Genomic DNA, 16,003 nt, shown 5'->3' with positions numbered 1-16,003 from the left:
TTTCTTTTTTTTTTACCCACATATAAAAAAAAAAAGATGCTAGCGAAAAGCACGCTTGCTCTTGTTGGAGTTACCTTATTAAATATTTTTGCTATGGCTGAAAATTTCACTCCTTCTGACTTGATTCAATTAGCAAGACCTGGTGTGCCTGTCACCTCACCCAGTGGAGCACTGGCGGTTTATGCACAATCTGCATATAATATCACCGACGCCAAAGTAACCTAAAAACTCTCGTTATCACCTTTATAAAATAAGATTTTAACCTCCCCATGATAGACAGTGCGAAACCTTTACTTGTTAAACATTGAAAAGAACGTAGTAGAAGAACTAACCAAACCTTCCTACGACATCTCGGACAGTGAACCCTTCTTTTTAGACGACCAACACATTGCCTACTTCCATCGCGATGCTCAAAATAAGGCTGACGTTGACCAACTCTACGTATTGAATTTGTCCGATAAAGGCGAAGAGCCTTATCGTTTAACCGATTTCCCCATCTCTTTCAATAGCTTAAAGTATAACTCCAAGCGTAAGTTGTTAGCCTTTTCTGCTTCTGTCTATCCTCAAGAAGGTACTTTGGAAGGTACTCTTCAAAAGGACAAGGAAATTGCATCTACCAAAAAGGACACTGCCATGGCCTTTGATGAACTGATGGTTAGGTAAGTAAATCCATGAATAAAGAGAGAAACGGGAATACTAATTGTATTGGGGGAACAGACACTGGGATACCTATGTGACTGAAAAGAAGAACACCATCTTTGTAGTGGATCTTTCAATCAAGAATAACAAGTATGAGATTGCCACCAAGCCTATTAATCTCTTGAAGAATTCAGGTTTAGAATCGCCTACTTTCCCACAAGGCGATGCTGGAGACTTTGATATCTCTCCCGATGCTTCTCATATCGCCTTTGTTGCCAAGATCAACACCAAGGATAACGCATGGCAAACATCTGCTCATATCTACACTGTCTCTACTACTGGTGATGCTGCACCTGTAGCCATTAACAAGGACATTCCTGCTGCTTCTTCTAACCCTCGTTACACACCTCAAGGTCAACTCGTTTATTTCCAAATGATGAAACCTCAATATGAAGCAGACCGTAATCGTATCATTTTGTACGACCCCGAAACACAGTCTCGCAAGACATTGGCTGACTCATGGGACAGCAGTCCTCATGAGGTAACCTTCTCTGCTGATGGAGAGACCTTGTATGTGACAGCAGAAGAAAAGGGACGAAACAAGATCTTTGCTGTTGATGTCCAAACAGAGGATATCAAGACTTTAACTCACGATAAATATGCTACGGGACTCACTGTACTTCCTAACGGTAACATCTTTTACGGTGTCAGTGCCATGAAGCATCCTGTTGCCCCCCACCTTTTGGATGTAAAGACACAAGAAGTGAAGCCATTGGCAATTGAATTAGAACTCGAAAAGAAGCTCAAGTCAGTTTCGTTCTCGGATGCAGAGGATGTTTGGTTTACAGGTGCATTGGGTGACCAAGTGCATGGTTGGTATTTGAAACCTGCTAATTTTGAAGAAGGTAAGAAATACCCCGTGGCTTTCTTGATTCATGGTGGTCCTCAAGGTGCATGGGATGATAACTGGTCTACACGTTGGAACCCACAAATCTTTGCTGGTGCTGGCTATGGTGTTGTCGCTATTAATTTCCATGGTTCCACGGGTTATGGACAGGCATTCACTGACTCCATCGAAAAGAACTGGGGTTCACACCCTTTCCATGATTTAGAGGCTGGTTTGGATCATGTGTTGGCTACCTATCCTTACTTGGATGCAGAAAGAGTCGCAGGTTTAGGAGGTTCCTATGGTGGTTTCATGGCTAATTGGTTAAACGGTCACAGTAATAAATTTAAGGCTCTTGTCAATCATGATGGTGTCTTTTCTACTACACAGGTTTACTATACAACCGATGAGTTGTACTTTGCTGAGCGTGAGGTAAGGAAATAGAAGAAGTGTAATGCTGCTTTTTTTTTATTAATCATCTCTCTTTTTTAGTTTGGAGGATCTCCTATTCAGCCTGAAAACAGACAAGGCTTTGAAAAGTGGTCTCCTTCTAATTTTGTTCAAAATTGGAAGACACCTACATTGATTATCCATGGTAAAATGATTAAGTATTGATGAATGATGAATAATGAGTGACTAACAAGTAGAGTAGGTGGTAATGATTTCAGATTGACGACATGCGAGTCATTATCTACCTTTACGGCTCTTCAAAGACAAGGTGTTCCCTCCCGCTTTGTTTATTTCCCTGATGAAAATCATTGGGTTTTAAAACCTGCCAATTCATTGAGATGGCACAAAGAAGGTAAGGATATGTACAAAAGGGAATAATAATAAACACAGAATGACTAAAAAAAGAAATGCTTAATTGTTCACCCTAGTTTTACAATGGATCGGACAATACACTACAGAATCTACTGCTATTAGTCAAGATGCTGCTACACCTTCTCTTCGTATCCAAAACTAAGCTTATATTAGAACAATAAATAAAAAAATATATAATAAACCCCATCTGTGTTTCAATCACGAGGTAAAATAGATGCTTACAACCCAAAAAAAAAAAAAAAAAAAAGAGAGAGAAATAAATGTCCTTCCCTTTTAATACATTAACAAATACCCCCTTCGCTTTATATTTACACTCTCTTCCATGGACACAGAAATGAATGCTTCGAAACCGTCGATTTGGTTAGAATTGGCTAATGCGCAAGAAAAGGTACACCATTTACCTCGACAGGACTCTTCGCAGTTAACCACAGCATCGAGTGACACCGATCTCACGCACATTACCACCACCACTTCATCCATCCGAACTGCTCCTCCCTCTAACCCAAGAAAGTCTACATCCTCAAGCTCCATTCAGAAAAGAGAGTCCGATATTCGACTGCAGTACAACCAAAGACCTGAAAAAGTCCCGGATATTGCTGCTGAAATGGAAAAATGGTATGCTACCACAGACAGGTATATAAAAGAAGGCCTCTATTGTGTAGTGAAATCAAAATTTAATAATTCTCTTTGGAGTCTAGATATGGATTCATCAAGTGTGATCAATTGGCATCTAGTACAAAGTAAATATCTTTTAAAAATTTCCCTCCTTATATATCACATAATGAAAAAAAAAAAAAAACTTACATGAAATAGAGCGCAGGAAAAGGAAGTGGAGCGATCAGAGAAATGGGCTGATATGTCAGAGGTGGTGCTTCTGCATAACGATCAGGTGCATAGCTTTCCTTTTTCGCAAAAATTCAAATTAAGAGTCTTCAAAGGTATCCCTTATTGTTGGAAAAGAGACGCTTGGTATTTCCTCATCACCCATTGTTTAAAAGAAGCAAAATCAGACTATAAATTATGCAGTCTCTATCGAGTAAGTTTTACTTTACTTATTCACGCTTGTTTCTCTATTATTTATTCTCATCTTTCTTATTCATGTAGGACTTACTCTCAAAGGAATCTTCTCATGAGCGACAGATTGATCTGGATATACCAAGGACACTAGGCGATCACATCATGTTTAAACAGCGTTACGGAAAAGGGTAATAATAAACAAGAGCCATCTCTTTCGATCTTTTCTCCTTATATATATTAATCAACTCTCCTATTTTCAAGTCAAAGAGCCTTGTTTAATGTACTACGAGCATTTTCGAAATTCGATGAAGAAGTGGGTTACTGTCAAGGCATGACAAACATCGTAGCCACTATCCTGATGTACTGCGAAGAAGAAGTAAATACTTACTTTTTTTTTTAATCTCTAAGACTTTGTTTCTAACCCACTCTTTTTAAATTACTAGAAAGCCTTTGTGGTGCTAGTACACATGTTTGCCCGAGATGAATTACACAACTTGTATATACCTGGATTCCCCAAACTCATGGAAAGCTTTTATATCCAAGAAGCTTTATTAAAGCGATACCTACCGAAATTATACCACCACCTGGTAAATAAGACACACGTTAAGAGGGTTATGTATTACAACTAAACCCTTTTTTTTTTATATATATATTAGACAGATTTGGGTCTTTCCAGTGACATTTATTCCACACGATGGTACATTACTTTATTCACGGGCGGAGTTGTAAGCTATCATACATTAATGCGGATCTGGGACGCCTACTTTCTCTGTGGTTACGATGTCTTCTTTTTCGTGGCCGTGGCCTTATTGAAAACCCATGAGCAGGCCTTGATGGAAGGTGATTTGGATGTGTGTATGCAGACATTAGGTTCCACCATGACTGTGCCCGATGATGACCGCTTTATGAAGAAGGTTCAAAAACTTTGGGAGAAAAGTCAACGCAACCGTACTATCGAAACACTTCGAAAAGAATACAAGACTCAACATGACTAATATTTCTAATCTATCTATTCCTTTCTCTCTCTCTTAATACTCTATTTTTTATAATAACTAATGACCTCTCTCTTTTTTTTTTTTTTTCATATTTAATAAATCATTTTTTGTTATTTTGCGTACGCCTTATAATATATATTTTCTTCCTTTAGAGTCTCGAGATTTGAGGCCAGATCAGACCCTCTTGCGTGCACAAATGTGGCCATCAGTGTTTATGCTGTGTCAAACGTTGCATATTTATCTGTATTTTTTAAAACACAGATTTAAACAAAGTCAACGCACCAAACCTTCCCTCGACATGGTCGTACCCAAGCTTTCCACTATCCTTTCTTGAGAAAAAAAAAATACTTTCAAGATGCAAATCTCGTGGTCCAGGTTTTCAATAACACAAGTATCGGCCTTGTAGGTGTCGGAGCAAATAACAGCCGAGCATCAATTTCATCTTGGGCTTTCGGTCCCTTTAGTGCAAGATCCATTTACGGGTTAGGCCACGTAATTTGAAAGGAGTTTTTATACCCAGAATAAAGAAAAGCATAAAGATCATCCTGTTAAAGCAATTCCACATTATAATAGAACACTTGCTGTCAATTATGTACATATTTCAAAATAAGCCTTTTAACAAGCTACCAATAATCAAACAAATCTCATAGGAATGGTGCTTCTGTTGAGATATTCACCTCGAGATTGCAGAGCTGTCTTTTTGAAGTCTCTGTAGTTTGACTATCTACAAACAATCATGGTAAATACATATATTTAACCCAAATACTATTGATACATACCTCTGCCTTTGATAATCTCACATGCACTGACAGAATTGAATTCAGTGCATGATTTGAAGGACGACTTGAAGGAATAGTTATCTGTTTGTAGATGACTATACAGTGCTTATGTGTCTTTTGTACTACTGTTTATTGAGTATCCACATTCAAAGGGATGGTAGGTTTTAGGACTATTAGTTTTATGTTAGCTTCAATTATCAACAGTACGGCTTGTAATTAAGATGGTTGCTAAAGGTCATGACACCCCCCATGTATTGACGCCAAGTGTCCCACAGGTCCTCCTCATCATCATCGATCTCCCAGGCTTCTGCATTTATTAACAAATGAATTGTTTATTAGGCTCATATTTTTTTTATGAGCAGGAGCTATATTACGCATTTATCTTTTGGTTATATGTCCTCCTTCTTCCTATGTCATCCACGTGTAGATGGTACTGGTGGAGGACATGGTTGTCCAACAAATATGTCCCGGAAACAATCGTGAATTTAGCTATTTTTTGACCCTGATATCTTGAGCAGTAGAAGAGATGATACGCTGAGGACTAAGTGTTGTGAACGAGCATTAGGATTCATTGTCTCCAGGTTGAAGTTGGATGTTGACAGGTGTCTGTTTCAAAGTTAACTTTTTCATTTGATGTTTAAGATAGAAAGAACTAAATATACACTAAGGTTTCTTTTATAGAATACCAACTGTCATGGTGAATACCAAAAAGTATCTTTAAAATGATAGGAGGCCTGCGCTAGTTTGCCATTTTTTTTTAACTAATATCATCGTATGAATCTAAATAACAAGTTAGATCATGTTTAAATCCCCCTCCCATGGTATTTAACCTTGAAGTCAAAATTTGAAAAATAAAAAAATAAAACGGAACTAATCTTTATTTATTTATTAAAAGCTACTGAAACGAATTTATACTTTTAGTTGACAGCGAAGTTTCTCATTTTTTTCCTTCCTACCATTATTTATGCTTCTGTTGTTAACAGCAACAACAACATTTATCTCTGCTGTTGTTGCTGTTACTGCTGCTGTTGTTGCCGCCGCCTCCCGCGACTATTATAAGCGATGAAAGAATGTATGAAGATAAGTATAACAAAATACATGTGGATATAAGTTAAAAAACCACACTAATTTGCGTAGCAAATGTCTTATCTTTCTTTTCTTGTACCTTCGGTACCTATAAGTGACTTCGCCACGGGAGGCGGAGGGGTGTCTTGACATATAACTGTCTTTAAAGACTTGGTATGTATGAATACTATTATCGGACATACTTAAAAGAACGTCTAAATTAGATTTGTGTTAAGGTTTGACATTAGATTATTTTTGTTCCATCTTACCGCCTTGGATTACAGAGCCGTATTTTATTTCAACTACGGCTCCAGTAAAAGAAAGACGACGCGAGAAGGTCGTCCCAAATTTACTACGGGGCCCAGCCAACCCCCCCCCCACCAGGAGAGGGGGGTTGCCCATAATTAGGCAGGCCCCTAAAAAAACCTTGCTCAAGGCCTAATCGAGCACAAGAATCTCAATAGGACCCTACGGCAAAGACAGGAAAAGGTCTATTCCAATGCAAGGACCTTAGTAAGACCCTACAGTAGAGTTTCTGTTTCTGGGGGTATGGGATGCACGACTGAAACCTAAAGGAAGCGACGGAAGTACACTACCAGGAGTTGAGCCTACAGCCTAAATTAAAGTCAGTAGAAGCCTTTGCAGCAGAGAGTACAGAGTTACAAGCAAATCCTATTAAGGTCGAAGAGATTAGGTAAAAGTATTCATTGAAACGTAATATTAAAAAACTTGTACTTACTCTTTCCCCGTTAAGTTTGAATTTTACTTTTTCAAACATTTTGGACGACAAATACGCGACTTTAAAGATAAACTGTTGTAGAAGCTTTCATAGGTATGCTTTTTCATCAAAAAAAAAAAATGACTGGATAAAAGAAAGAGAAAGAAAGTAGTAGGGGGGTGCGTTTTTTATTTTTTTAAAAAAAAAGAACAAGTTTATGTCAGCATGAGGTAATTATTGGTTTCATCCTTCGATTAAATTGTTTGAGCCTTTACTTAAATAAGAAAGGCCTAAAAGTACATCACCTATAGTTGTAGGGTGAATGTGGCGCTGCCACTTTCATTTATTCAACATTATTCGGCAATACTTGGTTTGTAAAACTATTCTCCACGCCAGTAAAAGCTTTTGTTATGGAAATAGCTAGTATCAGATGATAATCTATTTAAACGCATATCTAGTTCATGCATACGAAATGGTTTAAATGGATTTCAATACTACTACTACCACTGCCTTTGTATCATGTGAACTTGTATTTGATCTTCTGAGTGTAAATTAATGTTTGATCGGCCAAAGACTAAACCCCGAACCTACATTATGCCGCTTCTGTCAAATAGGCTTCTCCCATCGATTTTTTCTTTCACTCATGTAAGTTTAGGAATTTGTCGAATTTGATCAAGTAAGTCCTTTTTCATCGTATCTCCTCCACAGCTTCGTTCACTGTTTTGATTTCTCCCCGTTCAAGACAAAAACGAAAAAGTCGGGATGTATTGATACAAGCCTCTTCGCAGCCATCTTGGGCTACACTCTCTTTGTGGGTGGTAAATGTGTATCTAATGTTCTTTTTTTTTTACTAACGATAACTATGGCTTGAAATTACAGTAAGAAACGCGGTTTAATTTTCCTTTTTTCAGTAATTGTTTCCTTACTAGTTGTTTAAAGTTTTATTTCAACTTTTATATACTGTTTTTGCCTATATTGTAGACTGATATATATATACTATGAACATATTATCTTTCTTTTCATTGTGAGGAATAAGGGACTATTGAATCTATGTAATTATTTCACATGTGTCCCTTTTTTAACTGGTAACACTATGTACGTATGAAAAATAAGTAACGTCAATTGAGATAGCGAAATCAAAAAGCGCAAACAGTTTATATTTCAACGCTGAGAAAGTTTATGTAAAATGGAAGTAATAATCAGAAACAGATCGCCTGAAAGTAATGCACAGAAGTAAGGTATGAACTGATCGAGAAGATTGGTGTTTATTTGTTAAGGACAGATCGAGCACGATGAGCAGCACGCATGTACAAATAAGATTGAAGCAGCCAACCAAGAAACAAGACCCAACACATACCGTCCGATGCTTTTAAAATGGAACAAGCGTTGTCCATGCCAGTAACCCAAGGGTATGTGATGGGATCATTGAACTGAATTTTCCATTGCATATAGTTTGTCCAATTGCAGCTCATGGCGGAGCCGTCTGTCATGACATCAGCTCCCGGTACTGCAGGCAGCAATGCGGCAAACCATAAGGCCGCTGTAAAGAAAATAATGGTGCTCCGCAAGGTTTTAGAAGGAGACCAAGCTTTGTAATTTGGGCTGGAATCGAAAGCGAGAATGGCACTATAGATCATACTACAAATCGTAGGTATCAGCATGAAAACATAGGTGGCAGGGTATGCAAATGTTGTAAAGCTTCCTACATAAGACAGTGTCAATAAATCAATAGAAATAGGTGTCTTATTTACTTTCATACCGAAACCTGCTAGCTTTGATCCACTATCGATGAATACTTTGATGTTTTTAGACACTCCGATTAATGTGCCAAAGACCACTACACCGATCATTGTATTCCAAATATGAATCCACTGTATCAGATGAAGTGATTTCATTTTTTTTTGTATATAAGGTTATCTAGAGAAATAAAAAGAGAGAAAAAAGGTCAATTAAACTAAATTGAACTTGTCCTTCTATTGTTGTAATTGTACTACAATAAATTATTTAAATTGGCTCACTATATTACCCATGTTCCTCTTACATCTTTGTCTGGGGACTAGATCTTCTCTCTTTCCTTTTCCTTATGTATTCAAAAATGGTGTCATTTGGCAACAAGTCTCCTTTTTCATCAGTTACTGTTTACACCTGCTGAATTACATGTTACACACACAGTGAATGGCTGACACGGTTGCCATGACATTGATGTATATTGCTACGTTCTAATATGAAAAGAAATAGGCGGCTCTCAATCTGCTTGGTAATGAATTTAAAAGCTTTTTTTGTATGTATCCTTCTTTGTAGCATGATACAAAAGCTTCTATAAAAAGTCAGTCGGTAAGGCATACAAGCAAATCTTTCTGTGCCGTATGTTAAGGAAAAGTGGAATGACTCCTTGAACACTACTGGTACATCATTAGGTGAGTTTTAAAAAAAATAAGCTCGTCGTTTAGTTTATGCGGGCAATAAGTTTCTTTTTAGAACGAGCAATTTACCCCAGTGTCTGGGACAGTGATAACTGAAACAAAAAAAAAATAGGCAAAATAATCGGGCGTTTAAATAAGAGATCACTGTGTATCTGCATATGTGGATAATGTTTTCTTTTTGAAGAACTGTCAAAAATCGAACCAAAAAAAAAAAATCTGGAAAAAAATGTCGTGCTTGTACCTTAATTTTTTTTTCTAGAAAATAAGGCTAAAATACACGGAGAAAATAATAATAAAAAAAAAAATTTCATTGGCCTTGTGTTGAATTCATAAAAGCTAAAAAAAAAAAAAAAGTATTGTATGACAAGGCAGTGGCTTACATTGAAAATAGAAAAGTTCTTTATTGCCTGCTTTTCTTTCCCGCCGTGACTATTTTCTCCTTTTTTTTTTAAGAGAAATTAAGCATATATAAAAAGCTTATTTGAAGGGAAGAAAAGTTTTCCTTTATATTTCCTTTATTAAACTTTTTTTAAATATAAACAAATATGGGTTCTACCAAGGTTGATAAGAAATCTAGCAAGGCTGACAAGAAGTCCAAGAAGGTTGTCGAAAAGGTTGTCGAAAAGGTCGAGTCCGAAAGCTCTTCCTCTTCCAGCAGCAGCAGCAGCTCTGAATCCTCTGATTCCGAGTCCGAAGAAGAAGTTGTTGCCGAGGCCAAGAAGGAAGAAGAAAGCTCTTCCTCCTCTTCCTCCTCTGAATCCGACTCTGATTCTGAATCTGAAGAATCTGCCGTCGCTGAGGAATCTAACGATAAGAAGAGAAAGGCCGAAGACGATGAGGTAGAAGTCCCTGCCAAGATCGCCAAGGTTGAAGAAGAAGCTGCTCCTGCCGCTACTTTCACTGTCTGGTGTGGTGGTATCAGTTGGGATGCCAAGGCCGAAGATGTCAAGGAATACTTTGGTCAATGTGGTGAGATCTCTGATGTCAGAATTAGATTAGATAACGCCACTGGTAAGAACAAGGGTTTCTGTCATATTGACTTCACTACCAAGGCTGCTCATGATGCTGCTCTTGCTTTATCTGGTTCAGACTTCCTCGGTCGTACCATTCGTTGTGACAGTGCCGGTGATGGATCTGTTCGTGTTGCCAGAAAGGATGAAAACTACGGTCCCAAGTCTACCAAGGTTTTTGTTGCTAACTTAAACCGTGACTATGACGAAGAAACTCATCGTGCTGCTCTTACTGAAGCCTTCAGTGCTTTCGGTACCCTCGTTGGTGATATCAGACTCCCTTATAACAGAGAAGAAGGTACTCTTAGAGGTATTGGTTATCTTGAATTCGAGACTGCTGAACAAGCTGAAGCCGCTGTCAAGGGTATGAACGCTGTCGAATTAAACGGTCGTCCTTTGCGTACCGATTTCTCCGGTTCTGACGATGCCAGCCGTGTTGGTGGTGGTCGTGGTGGCCGTGGTGGTCGCGGTGGTTTCGGTGGTGACCGTGGAGGTCGCGGTGGCCGTGGTGGTTTCGGTGGTGGACGTGGCGGTGGACGTGGCGGTTTCGGTGGTGATCGTGGAGGTCGCGGTGGTGGACGCGGTGGCTTCGGCGGTGACCGTGGAGGTCGCGGTGGTGGACGTGGAAGATGGTAGATCGCTCTTGTTTCTTTAATTGTACATTTTTTTTATTTCAAAAACCCCCCAAAGTCATTGAGTCATTACATTTTTTTAATTTCATGAATATAGCATTTAGAAGATAAATAACATTCCAAAAAAATAAAAACATTATTTATTATACGCACATTATCATGGTTTATGTTTATTTCCTTTGCTATTTACCTGTCAAAATTTTGATAGATGATGACTTACCCTTTTTAGCCTAAACATTTCATCCTCTAGCCTATTTTATCTTGAATCATAAAAGTGCCAATGACAGACATTTTCTAACTCTTGCATTACTCATTTTAATAGTCAGGCGTGAAGATGCTTAAAAAGCTTAGGATCTATTGAGACACTCAAAATAAGAAGATGTTACCCGGAGATTATGTGTCAATGCCGTTCCCTAACTCAATTATAGCTGGCCCAAGCAAAGTGAGAGCAGCAAGGAACCCGAATATATATATATGAAAGAAAGGATACGGAGAACCAGTGGGAGGAACCCAATATTGTCAAGAAATGTGATCAGGAGATACCAAAAAAATCTTTGAAATAACAAAAGGCCTGTACTAGTTTACCCTTTTTTTTTTATTTCATATCATCGTAAGAACCTCAATAACAAGTTAAATCATTTCTAAAGCCTCCTCCCATGGTATTTAACCTTGAAGTCTATATTTGAAAAATAGAAAAACAATACGGAATTGATTTTTATTAAAAATAAAAATGAATAATCATTTCAACACTCAAATAAAGTCATAGATATTTTTAATTGACAGCGAAGTTTCTCATTCTTTTTGTTTCTTACCTTTGTTGATGATGTTGCTACTATTACTCCCAACAACTATGTTGTTGTGTATTGTTGGTTCTTTTTTTTGTTTTTTTTTTTCTATTATAAACGATGAAAGAATATATAAAGCTATAAGTAAAACAAAATACATATGAATATAAGTTAAACAATCATACCAGTTTTCTAATGATTTTTTTTTTAAATCCGCCTTTATTTCTTTGGTTTCTTGTCTTCTTCGAAATTCGATCAAGTATTGATAGTATAAATTTGTGGCATGGGATAGGGATTCTTTGCTTATACGCATATTCTGTTTTGCATCTATTCATTGTAATGTAAAATATACGGGCGATCATGTAGTTGTTATACAAACTCAACCTTTGATTATATCTTAAACTATGCGCTTGAATGGGTCAAGATTTATTTTTAATTGTCTATTTCCGGCTGTAGTAATGCCGGGCGAATGAAAAGGGTGCGGTCCAAAACCCTTAAAGGTGACGACTCAATTGGGTCAATAGAAAGAGAGAGAGAGAGGACACAATTCTTTTTTTGGCGTATTAGACGTAGTTTACGTAGTCAAGTAGCCTGAGAACTGGATAAAAATCATCAAAAAGTTACCATATACGGAATAAAAAATCACCATATATGGAACACATATAGAGTAACTGAAAACCCTTCATTTTGACCTCTCTTAAATAAAACAAGTACCAAAATATGCCAAAAGATAAATTGACAAAGAGAGACAAAGGAAAACAGAAAGATCTGCGAAGGATTTCAACTTCTGAAAGAAATGAGAATGACAAACCAGTCAATTGCAAAAAACTTTTCATCAGATTAAGAAGACCAACAGAATCTATTGAAGAAGGTGAATCCTCAAACAACAGAGAAATTCATAACAAAGACAACGATTTTGAGCAATCTAATGAGACTAGCAGCGTTTCAAATAAGCTCATTTTAAGATTGCCCAGACATGTTACGGAAACTAGCAGCATTTCAAATAAGCTCATTATTAGATTGCCCAGACAAGTTAAGGAAACTAGCAGCATTTCAAATAAGCTCATTATTAGATTGCCCAGAGTTCCTTTGAGAGCCGAAGCCGAGATCAATACAAAACTTGGTGAATCTTCAAAGATTAGTGAAGACATTGTGCCTGCGTCTGCTGAACATACAAGTACCTCAAACAATCTTACCATAAGATTACCCAGAGATGTTTTTGAAGTGATTGCCGAGATCAATAGAAAAAGGCCACGTCCTAGAATGAATGATCTCGAATCGTCTGAAGATGAACAACCAACCGAGAATAGTAATGAAGGTATGGGAAGGTTTAGACTGGACACCGAGGAATCTCCGAGAAGACGAGAAAGCCAGCATACAAACAGTGAAACAATTAGACCAGAAAATGATCGTCCCGAAACACGACGTGAGTATCAGCGCAACTATCAACGACAAAGGCGTCAAGCACCTATTGTAAGCAGAAATGAAACACAATCAATACTGGATACTGCATTTAACTCTGAAGCAATTATTTAATAGGTTTCATCATGGGAGGATACTAGACGAAAGTATGAAAAAAGCATAAAGGAGGGACCAACTTTAGTTTGCGTATGTTGCGGAGGATTGTTTTTTCTCAAAAATGTATCCCTGGTTGATAAGGAGACAATGCTATCGAAATGGAAATGCGAAAGTGACGTTGTAGAGGTAGCATTTTGGGCCGTTGATAATCATAAATTCGAGGATTTAAACAACGTTACGATTATGAAAGATGGCAACCCAGAGAAGAATTATTTCTGTTCAACCTGTAAAGCTTCTATCAAAAAAAGCAGAGTACCAACAATCGCTTTAAAAAATGGTTTTCATTTTCCGGATAAAGTAGCATGTATCGATTCGTTAACAAGACTTGAAGAGCGTTTGGTATCCCCTCGACATGTATTTCAGTCAATTTGGTCACATAAAGGGCTTTTGGGACAATACAAAACCAAGGGAGGCATTGTTAACGTTCCTGTTAATGTTGATACCACTGTGAGCTGTTTGCCTCGTAATTACGATTCTACTGGCATAATACATATCAGTTTAGCAAGAAAATTAATATTCACGAAAGATTACATAAAGGGTAATGTCAGTCCTGTCAAAATATGGGATGCTGCCCTATACTTGCAATCCACACCTATATATGTCGAATATGATATTCAAATTGCAAATCAAAATGAATGGAATGAAAACAACATAAATACAAATGTACCTGTTCAGACAAATGAGGACGATGATGACACTGTTGATGAACAAGGGATTGAACTTGAAAGCAATGAAACCAACCCTGCGGAAGATGAACCATTAAATGCAGGTACAACGGAATCGATTCTTACCAGTGATAATGATTTCACAATTCGACTTGCTCCTGGGGAAGGAATGACACCTATATCAGTTTTGACTGACAAAGATAGTGATTTCTTATCTTTCCCAAAGGTTTATTACGGTCATAAGCTGGAAGGGTCAGGGTCAGTTTCTTACGGCAATTTGGCAAAATCCGTTGTACGAAGGTTTGATAGAAGAGCTGCAATGCGTCCTGATCTACTTTTGTATATGGATCGCAAATGCTTGTTAACTAAGATGAGTTCGAATATCAGCACTATTTTAAGAAAAAGAAGCAGCAATGGAGCTGATGGCATTCCTTTTACAGCAAAAGACGTGTCAAATGAAGATTATGTCTCCAATCTTTTAAACAAGGATCAAGCTTTTAAAACATTTTCAGGTATCCGTTCATCATCAGAATATTGGAAGAACCAAAAGAAAAATTCTATGGCCATGATCAGACAATTGGGGGTTCCGACTTTGTTTGTAACTGTTTCTGCTGCTGAGACCAAATGGAACGAACTTTTATGCATATTAAAGAAAGTTATAGATGACGATGTTATGACAGAAGATGAAGCTGAAGAGTTATCATACGATGAAAAAGCCAGATTGTTACAAGCTGATCCCATCACCACAGCCAGATATTTTGATCACAGATTCCGAGAACTGAAAAAGACTTGGCTTGACAAAGAAGGGCCTTTTGCTGGATTTAGCATCAACGAGTACTTCTTCAGAGTTGAATTTCAACACAGAGGTAAATTTGGAATTATAATAGATTTTTTGCTGCGTAATTAAAATGTAATCAAATACAGGATCTCCTCACGTGCATATGCTTATTTGGTTGAAGGATGCACCCAAATTCGAAGATAAACAATGTGCAACTCGAGACGAAGCCGACAGTATGAAGAGCGCAATTTGTGAATTCGTTGACAAAGTAATTACTTGCAGCAAAATTTGGGATGGTACCCCTCATCATGATGTGGAGTCTAAAAGCACAGAAACTACCTGGAATAACCTCATCAAAACCAGACAAACGCATAAACATACCAGTACATGTAGAAGAAAAAGAGGGGGTAACGAAATCAAATGCAGATTTAATATTCCATTTCCTCCAATGGAACAGACCGAAATCATGGAACCATTGAACCCAGAAGAACATTCAGCAGATGAAATTAAGCAATTACGCGGCATAAATGCCCGTATCATGGATTACATCAACAATAATTATAAGACTTTGGCAGAATCTGAGATGTCGTTTGAACAATTTTTGGATGTAGTTGAGATATCATCATATCAAACATATGTTCTTGCGTTACGATCCACCTTGAAACTCAACAAAATTTATATCAAAAGAGCACCCAATGCTATTATGATTAATAACTACAACAGAAAAATTATCAGTCTCTTCAGATCAAACATGGACATACAGTTTATTATCGATCCTTACGCCTGTTGTGCCTATGTTTTAGATTATATAAATAAGACTGACCGTGGATTAAGTAAAACCATGGAAGATATATATGTCAAAGAGAAGGAAAATCCCAATTCAACCTCGTTTAATATGTTAAGGTCTTTGGCATCGACATACTATAATTCCAGTGAGGTGTCCGCTCAAGAAGCTGCATATAATCTTCTGGCCATCAGAATGGTTGAAGCAAGCACAGTAACAGTATTCATTCCTACTTCTAGACCTGAGAAACGGACACATATTTTGAAAGGAAAAGATGAGTTAATCAAGTTACCACCTAATTCAACCGACTGCTTTGTTCCTGGATTGATTGAGCACTATATCAATAGACCAGATACATTGAATTTTCTCAATTTGGCACAATTTTGTGCTTACTTTGAAATCAGTAGGAAAGAACCTGGTAAGAAAT

General features: G+C 37.5%; 4 protein-coding genes across 4 annotated transcripts; 3 read left to right on the top strand and 1 right to left on the bottom strand.

Annotated features, from left to right (window-relative positions):
• Positions 1–36: 36 nt before the first annotated feature.
• On the top strand, positions 37–2,140 carry EV154DRAFT_426447 (Alpha/Beta hydrolase protein; the record flags this gene model as incomplete). The annotated part of the gene is made up of 4 exons (XM_051596305.1): positions 37–216; positions 277–659; positions 718–1,957; positions 2,018–2,140. The coding sequence occupies 4 exons, from the start codon at positions 37–39 to the stop codon at positions 2,138–2,140; spliced, it is 1,926 nt and encodes a 641-aa protein (XP_051454437.1).
• Positions 2,141–2,681: 541 nt separating this feature from the next.
• EV154DRAFT_426394 (rab-GTPase-TBC domain-containing protein) lies at positions 2,682–3,764 on the top strand (the record flags this gene model as incomplete). Its single annotated transcript, XM_051596302.1, has 4 exons — positions 2,682–3,039; positions 3,163–3,383; positions 3,452–3,552; positions 3,626–3,764. 4 exons carry the CDS (start codon positions 2,682–2,684, stop codon positions 3,762–3,764), a joined length of 819 nt encoding a protein of 272 aa, XP_051454436.1.
• Positions 3,765–8,186: 4,422 nt separating this feature from the next.
• EV154DRAFT_566819 (uncharacterized protein) lies at positions 8,187–8,816 on the bottom strand (the record flags this gene model as incomplete). The annotated part of the gene is made up of 1 exon (XM_051605980.1): positions 8,187–8,816. The coding sequence occupies one exon, from the start codon at positions 8,814–8,816 to the stop codon at positions 8,187–8,189; it is 630 nt and encodes a 209-aa protein (XP_051454435.1).
• A 980-nt stretch (positions 8,817–9,796) lies between these two features.
• Positions 9,797–11,140, top strand: EV154DRAFT_323631 (uncharacterized protein). Its single transcript, XM_051594960.1, has 2 exons — positions 9,797–10,847; positions 10,962–11,140. The coding sequence occupies exons 1-2, from the start codon at positions 9,890–9,892 to the stop codon at positions 10,988–10,990; spliced, it is 987 nt and encodes a 328-aa protein (XP_051454434.1). The 5' UTR covers positions 9,797–9,889; the 3' UTR covers positions 10,991–11,140.
• The last annotated feature ends 4,863 nt before the right edge of the window (positions 11,141–16,003 follow it).

This window comes from Mucor mucedo (assembly GCF_025094135.1).
Source record: "Mucor mucedo strain NRRL 3635 chromosome Unknown EV154scaffold_93, whole genome shotgun sequence".
NCBI lineage: Eukaryota > Fungi > Mucoromycota > Mucoromycetes > Mucorales > Mucoraceae > Mucor > Mucor mucedo.
The sequence above is the reverse complement of the archived record's forward strand: the minus strand, read 5'-3'. Positions and strand labels throughout refer to the sequence as shown.

Coding starts and splice junctions, on each gene's coding strand:
- EV154DRAFT_323631 (XM_051594960.1), top strand. CDS start 9,890: ATGGGTTCTACCAAGGTTGATAAGAAATCTAGCAAGGCTGACAAGAAG. Junction 10,848..10,961: donor TTTCGGTGGTGACCGTGGAG/GTCGCGGTGGCC, acceptor GTGACCGTGGAG/GTCGCGGTGGTGGACGTGGA.